Source organism: Apteryx mantelli, chromosome 3 (genome assembly GCF_036417845.1).
Source record: "Apteryx mantelli isolate bAptMan1 chromosome 3, bAptMan1.hap1, whole genome shotgun sequence".
Taxonomy (NCBI): Eukaryota; Metazoa; Chordata; class Aves; order Apterygiformes; family Apterygidae; genus Apteryx; species Apteryx mantelli.
Genome location: NC_089980.1, coordinates 84,144,614 through 84,152,728, shown reverse-complemented (window position 1 = coordinate 84,152,728; position 8,115 = coordinate 84,144,614). Strand labels below are relative to the sequence as shown.

Sequence of the window (8,115 nt, the reverse complement as noted above, 5' to 3'; positions counted from 1 at the left end):
TTAGTGTTCTGGTAAGTGTGTCTTCTTAAACTAGAAAACAAAAATGCCATTTTGAATGCAGCATTGAAACAAGTGAATTCAAACTGGTTGACTTGTGTGCTTTAAGACTTTGCACTGTCACCAGACAGAAAACTTCTTGGATTGTTTTTAAGTAAGTTTTTGCAAATATCTAGCCAAACAAGTACTTTGATTGATAATCACAGACCTGTCTCCACATCCACAACTGACAACTTCTTTGGGAATTCCCACGAAGTTTATAAGGACGTGAGAACTTGTAAGATTATCAGTACATTTCCCCTGCCCTTGTTTTTCCAAACATTCTGCTGATAAGATTTGAAATATTCTGGCTTTTTACTGCTTGTTCTTTATTTAGAACTGCAACAGTAAATTATATGAGTTTTCTTATCTTTGCAGTTTCGGTAATCTCACTTCAGTACTCCTTGGTCTTTGCGGAATTTAACCTTTCATTGAAAAATTTGACTGGTTTTTATATAAGGAACTTCTATCTGCATAACAAAGCTCAAAATCAAGCATGAAGAAAGGGTTTTAGGGCAGACAGCAGAAATGTGGCTCCCCATGCCATACATTCTCAGGAAACTGTCTCATCTCTTGAAATTAATTACTGGTTTTAATCATATGCAACAGAGACCCTACATCTCTTTTCATAATCTTGTAACTACTGCCATTGTTTGGCTCCAGTGTGACTGCAATATTAGAGTTGTCCATTTAGTGGTTAAATTCACTAATTATTCAGAGTAGCAGTTTATAAGAAATTCTGGATCTCTTGGTAGGAGCAAAATTAAGGTTACTTTGTCTTTGACTCTGCTGCCAGTGCGGCCTCTCTCCGCCACTTGGCCTTCTTTGCCATGTTCCAGCTTGTTAAGGACTCATGGCGTGCAGCAGCCTGCAAAAATAAAACACCTGCTTCAGAATAAAGTAGTGGGAATAACTATACACCTTGGGGAAAGCTACCACAGCTCAAGAATGGCCAATAACCCCTTCAGACGTCGCGGGTAGTAACAGCATCTGTTACCTAAAGCTATGGTAACAGTAAGTTGTTGCTGTTTGGATTTGTCTACATTAACTTCTCATAGATTTCCATCACTTTTAATTACCAAGTATGCTATGTATTAAGTAGCTAGCAATCTACTCACCTTTTTAGCCGAAGCAATCACAGCAAAACAGGCAACAATTGAAAGTCCAATCATGATGTAACAAGCTTTAACTCGAGCTTTGTTTCTTGCCCTGTCAAGCATCTCTGGCCTGCAATTCAAGTTATTGAATCATTACAAAACTGTGCAAAGTATCTTTTCACAGACATAACATAACAACTGAAGAATAAACGTAAAATTAGCTCCTAAAACAAGCATCTTTGGATTGCTTTTGTACCACCAAGAACTTTGCATTTTCTGATCTTAATCCATTTTTGGTAGAAAAGCACCACTTAATGGGTTTAAGCTGGTTTTTTTTTTCTTTCTTTTTTGTTCGTGCAATAAATATTTGCACCTAAATATTTTGGGGGTAAGTATACTAGAAACCTTACCTTAAGCTCTGTATGTGTAGTGAAATTTAAATATTTTTGTACTTTATAACAGATGGAGGAGTGTATGTGGTGTTAACCAAAAGTGATAAAAGTTCCTTTGGCTGTTCAAAATTAACTTTTGAAATAAATCATTGCTATATCTAACCTGTTTGGATGATATCCTGTATACAGTAGATTAGGGATTTTACATGTTTGGATATGTGAATAAAAGTTTGTACTGCTACAAGCTAGTGTTTTGTTTTGATTTTTAGTCAGTTCTCCTTTGGAAAAGCAGCAACTCTATCATTTAAAGAAGGCTTCTCCTCACTATTAGAGGAATACATACCTAAATAAGAGCAATCCACGTGATTGTTTTTCATATTCATCAAATGCAAATGTAATGAAAACTTTGCCATGCATTGGGCTCTAGTTCCTGTAAGAGATGCATTTTACATTCCACAACCTCAATTTGTACAAGTCTCATTTAAACGTTTTTGAGTTTCAGAAAGTGGTAGTGGGCTGGGTACTTCTGAGAACTAGGAGGACGGGAAATCTCCATCTCATTAAAATTTTCACCAAGCTTTGAGCTCAGTTATTTTCTGGGAATGCTGCTTTTAAAGTTCATTGTATTTCTGGCATTAACTACATTGCTGGCTGTACTCTATTTTCCAATCATATTTTTTTTAATCCTAAAGCATGTTGAGATGCTTTGTTTATTTTTGAAATGGGTCACTACATAAAGAATCTATAATTTTATTTTGTGAACAAAGAACTTGTAATTTGATATCTTTTCCCCCCAAAGCAACTTTACCTTTGAAGAACAAGACCAGAGTAGGAGACACCAAGCATGTTTTAATTTTTGTAGTCAAAACTCTGACAAAGGAAGTCTGTAATAAGAGCCCGAGGACTGCAATGTTTCTCTCTCAAAGGCTTAATATCACAGAAGATGGCAAGCCTTACCAGCATCTGTTAGACTCTTCCCCCCCCACACACACAAAAACACGCATGCACTAATGAATGTTGTGAGTACCAGGTTTCTTGCAGATGACTGACAGTACTTACAGTTTAAGGAACTATTTCTGTGTTGTACAATGGTAAATGCATTATCTATCACAAAAACAAACCACACAACAGGCTAGCACATGACACCATTAATCTAGAATCCATTTGTAGCAACAAAAGAAAAAAAAATAAATTGTATTAGTCTAGCTTATTAAAGTAATTACATTTCACAGTGCACTAATTGAAACTCTTCTGAAACAGATTTTCACTTTCTCCTTGTTTTCTACCTCTGCTTTAAGAAAAACAGACCTTATTATGTTTTTCTTTAATCACTCATTAGAGCCTGTGTTACTTAATCCCTAATTAAGACTCTGGCTAAACCTCTGCTGAAGTCAATAACAACTTTTTTCTTTTTCTTTTTCTTTTTTTTTTTAAGAAGTAAAAGTCTTGAATAAGGACTGCAGATTTGGCTCTTGGTACAAAATATCTTCCACAGCTCCATTTTGTTCACAGATAACAGGATCTTGCAATTAAGTATTTTATTTTAATAGCTAAAGTAATGACACAGTTCAGCTACAGTGTTTCAAAATTGGCTTCTTTTAGTATATTGTGATTTATGAACTTCAGTTTTTAAAAAGACTTTGATCACACAAAAAGCAAAAAGGGGTGATATTCTCTTGTCAGGCCGCTACCACACTGAAACAGGTGATTTGCGTGCATGTGTGTCTATGTACTGGCAAAGGGTCTGTATTTTTATAAACACCTCTCACTCATTTCAATAGTCCAATTTTTTCTCAGTCAGACCTCTCTGGCCGCCTGAGCCCTGCCTAAACCTTTCTCTAAGGAAATAGAGCAGGATTAACATACGGTAAAGGAGAATGGAGCATTCAGAAAGCTGCTGCCCTGCTCAAAAAACAACGAAACTGATAGGAACAAAGAATAACAGAGAAGCTACAAGATGTATTATTGCTTGATAAAGCTCAGTGTGCTACTTGCACTGAACTTATCACCCAAGACAGGGACGTATTCTGCTGATAAAAAGTACAGTGCCCTAGAGAGAGGCAACACTATATCTATCAGCCAAAGAAAAAGGCAGCAAGTAGCAGTACACAGGCTTCAGGTGCTCAGCAGCTCCCTGGGGAAAGAATAACTTGCAGCAAGCAGAGGGGAGCAGGGGAATTAATGGATCAGTTGGAAGGGGAGGCTAAGACTATGCCAAGTATTTGGTTTGCCTTGGATTTGCCTTTGGAGGGTGATGTTTCTCTCATAACCTTCTTATCTACTTTTCCTCAAACTTCTCTTCGGTCTATAGTAAGTTGTAACTTGTTTGTTGTGATCATTCAGTGACTGTCAGTTCCTTTAGAACTGTTTATGTGTGCTATAAACGGAAAATATTGTTTACTGGTAACATCCTTCTCTGATTGCATATTAGCAATAAGTAAAATAAATAAGTTAGTATATAAATGTAACTGAGGCTAACTACCAAGATGGCTCCAATTCTTACTCCCAGGCTCTGGGAACTTCAGTAAGGAACACTTTTTTCTTCTTAATCTATAACCAGCAAAAGATGCCTCAAGTCACAAAGAGACAGGAAAAAACACAGCCCAGAAAACAGTTCAGGCCTGACATATTTAAATTTCCATATTAACATAGATTTTTAGAAATTATCTTCCTTTGTGGGTTCTTTTTGCCCGTGTTTAAGTCAGTGGCAACCGATATTATGTCTCAGCTTAAGTTCTTCCATTTTTATAGTAGCATTATCTTCTCCTTAAACATCTTTAAAAGTGTGACCTGATGATAAATAAGCAATGGAGAAGTCAACATGGCTTCAACCAACAAGCCACTAGAGTAAGTGATACAAGACCTGGAGCCAGACCACAGAGGGTACTTGGGCTTCCTAGATCAGGTGTCAAAGCCACGATACAAGGAGACTTTGAATGTTAAATAACAGGATGAGTGAGCGTCTAGTAGCTGGGAGCACTGGCATTTTTGGAGAGGCTGCAAGGCCAGGCAGGAGCCCTTCAAAACCAGAAGCCAGAGCTGATGCTTCTCACAAAGACCAGGCTCTACCACTGTGCAGATTAGCAGCACCTCTTCTGTAAGAGATGGCATCACCCACTAGCATTTCCATCAACACGTTTAAATGCTAATCTGTAATATAATGAAAAGTAAAACCCATTTGAAGTACTGTTGGCTCTCTCCCCTAGGAAACCTCAACAGGAAATCCAGGACAGCTATTCAGGTAACCTGCAACTGCTGAAAATCAGAGCACCTAGCCTGTCCAGGAATCACCCTTTAACAGTTCATTTCCTTCCCTTGGCCTCAGCTTTCACTTCCTGGGAAGATGCCCTGATCAAGCTAAAGGTAAGTCTGGGATGGATATCTTCAAAACTCCATGTTCATTCTGTACAGCAAAGAACTACGGATTCATAGGGATGAAAACAGACCATGCAAAGTAAGCTTGGTATTCTGGCCTACTAGTAAACTCAACTAAGTCCTAGGTCCTGGAGACAACTTCTCAGATTGTTTCTGTCTTTTATTCAGTGGCTACCTAATGCACAAAAGCAGAGAAAGTCCTAGCTAGGTGATTACTAAGCACAGTTATAAGAATTACAGTATACAATCTTTTAAAATAAAACAAGACAACTACACACCATGAGGCCCCAACCCTATCAGAACAGGCTAGCTGTGATCTGAATGCACCTACCGGCATGACCCCTTCCATGGGTGTATACAGAGGTGTTGAACTCCCACCAGCTTTGGCAGGAGCTTGGGATGGAGCTATTCAGCCTCGTCAGGACTGCAACAGTTCCAGGCACAAACAGGGATGACATTACAGGCCAATTAAAACTTTCAGAGTAAAATCAGTAGGCATGGTAGAGAGTAGATCTGGTGTCAGCAGCTGAAGCAAGGTTTCAGGATTGTACTGGTAAACTGGTAAATGTTACTTAGCCACCAAAGCAGTGTTTCTTAATGATTCTGCTTCTAGATATCTTTCCAGAAAGCTACACTTCGCTTGGCCAGTGAGGTCTGAAGGCAAATGAAGGGGATAGGGACCCCCCCATCCAAAAAGGCAAAAAGAGTCACCAAGAAGCCCTGAGCTCTCTATTCAGAGAAAGAAGGTTCACTGCATCTCACTGCCTTTTACAGAAAATCCTTCTACCCTCTATTTCCCCCCCCCCCGTGTTGTAGCTACTGACTGGTTCAAATCCTATAGACAAGTCTTAGACTGGGAAGAGTCCACCTCCTTCTTTTCAGCTCAGTTGCTCTTAGGCAATGACAGCACACTTACGGGATCCTCGGAGGAATCTCATCTTCTGTCTTGAAACGGCCGGTCCAGAGGAGGATTTTTTTGTCAAACTTCGAAGGCTTGTAACTTGCAGCCACCTTGTGAGCCTGCTCAGCTTAAGGATCAGAGAAAAAAAAACACCCCATCACACCATGCACTAAGAGTAAAGGACGGGCACGGTAGTAACTGTGGAAAGGGAAATCCCTTCTTACTGCCCATCCCAGCTGCTGGAAGCAGCCCACTCAGGGGTTAACTTCCAGGTGTTCCCTCTCTCCCACGCAGAGTTGTCTCTACACCGCATCTCGAAAACCTCTGCATGCAATGAACCCCCGCGGCGTCCGACGCCGGCTCCAGCCCTGAAATCCGCCCCGCTTTCCTCTCCGTGGGAAACCGCCCCGGTGGGAGCCCGGGAAGGGGCAGCGCCGCGGCGGGAGGGCCGGCGCCGGCTCGGGGCTCCCCGCGCCCTTACCGCGGCTGACACCGCCCAGGCCGCGGTCTCGGCCCGCGGCACCGGCGGCACCGGCGGCGGCCAGGAGGCGGCCCGGGCGGAGGCGGGCGGGCAGCATGGCCAGGGCAGCGCCGGTCCCCCGCGCCGCCGCCGCCGCCGCCGCCGCTGCTCCCTGGGCGCCGCCCGCCCCGGCCCCGCCCCGCCGCCCGCCCCCGGCCCGGCCCGCCCCAGCCCCTGCGGCCCCCGGGGCGCGGAGGGGCAGCAATCCCAGCCGAATGTCCCCTCAGCCTTCTCCAAGGTCCGAGCCGTGGCCCCTCCTTGGTGCAGCCGCCCGGCGCTCTCCGCAGGCAGCTGCTGAAGGAGCAGCACCGCCGCGGCCCCGCGGCTCTGCTGCTCGGCGCCTGGGCTGCCGGGGAGCAGCTGTCCCTTCCCCAGAGAACTCCTCTGACAGCTTTAACAGCTGTATGAGATAAGTCTGTGGGTCATTTTCTGGAGACCATTTCTGCTACTTGAAAATAGCCACTGAAAGAAGCCATCCTTCTCACTTCATCCACCTAACAAGTTCATACACTAAATCTCTAGCCTTAAAACATTAACACTGAATCAAAACATCAAAACATCAAAACTTGCTAAAGAAACACACGAGGTGGTTCAATTTCATTTTTCAACACAAAGTGGACTTATGCCCTGTGATGCCACCCTGTGCATATCCATTTTACCCCTTCTAGAAGGTTCAGACAAATTCTCATGATACGCTTTTCTGTTTATTTCAAATTAAAAATGTTTTTTGCTTTCCCCCCCCCCCCTTTTATGTGCTGGACAGAGTAAAGCTTTGTTAATGAAAAAGACAAATATTCAGTACAAACTGATATCCTTGCAAAAAAATGAAAAAATGCTTTAACAGAAAGCTAGAAAACTCTGCACAGAATACATATTTAATAAATGACAGCCAATGCTAGCATGATACCAATGATAATGTAACATGGTGTTTCAACAGAAGTATTTCTGAGGCACCAAACAGCAGATGATTTTACTTCTGTTAACCAGCTTGAGAACTTTGGGCAGAATATAGAAAACCCTGTTTCATACGAATGGGTCACTAGGTGGCAGCTTTTCAAGTCCCTTGCAGATGAGAAATCTTGAGTGTTTGTAGCCAAACCCCTCGGTTTATTTTCAGCAGCAGAGCCTGAGGTAGACAACTCTTTCTGAAGGCAAATTCTTGAGCGGAGATAATCAGAAATTTGTCACCAAAGTAATTGTTAGCTTCCTTGATATTATAAGTTTTTAAAAATGCCATTTGGACAACATTTCATTCTGGAAAGACTTTCAATAAAGTGTTTTCTATGAAATAAAAAGCCCCATGTTGATATTTTCATAATTGAACATGTACAGTTTCCATTCTGAAATCATTAAAATAACAAAATGTCCTTATTAATGGACATCAAAGCCATTCCAATCCATTTAATTCATGCCAAGTTAAAAAAAAAATCCTCTCACATTCTATTGCAGGAAAAAAATGTCTTTTTGCAAATAAGACATTGTCTAAACAGAAAAATCCAGTTCTCTCTGAGATCTGTATAAAAGCCACACACTGGCTTTCTGATGACTGTTTAAAAATAACCAAAACAAAGAACATGCACCTATTTGCACACACAGACAGCTGTTCTGCCCTATTTCTGAATGTTTTGGGGGAGAAGCAGAAGCACCAGAAGAAATAACATAGAGGATAAAATAGGAGTTATGGTCTGCTTGTAGCTCTTCTTCCTTTGCTTTCTTTCTGCTTGAGCAGAGAGACTGGACAAGTCTCCTTGTCTCTGGAGATGCAGCTGCAAGGGGTAGGTAGAGACAGCGCAG

The 8,115-nt window shown here is 41.8% G+C and overlaps 1 protein-coding gene across 1 annotated transcript; it reads right to left on the bottom strand.

The window, feature by feature from the left end:
• Positions 1-47: 47 nt before the first annotated feature.
• On the bottom strand, positions 48-6,379 carry FAM162B (family with sequence similarity 162 member B). The gene is made up of 4 exons (XM_067294584.1): positions 6,283-6,379; positions 5,817-5,928; positions 1,155-1,263; positions 48-904 (listed from the first exon to the last, which is right to left on the bottom strand). The coding sequence occupies exons 1-4, from the start codon at positions 6,377-6,379 to the stop codon at positions 806-808; spliced, it is 417 nt and encodes a 138-aa protein (XP_067150685.1). The 3' UTR covers positions 48-805.
• Between the last annotated feature and the right edge of the window lie 1,736 nt (positions 6,380-8,115).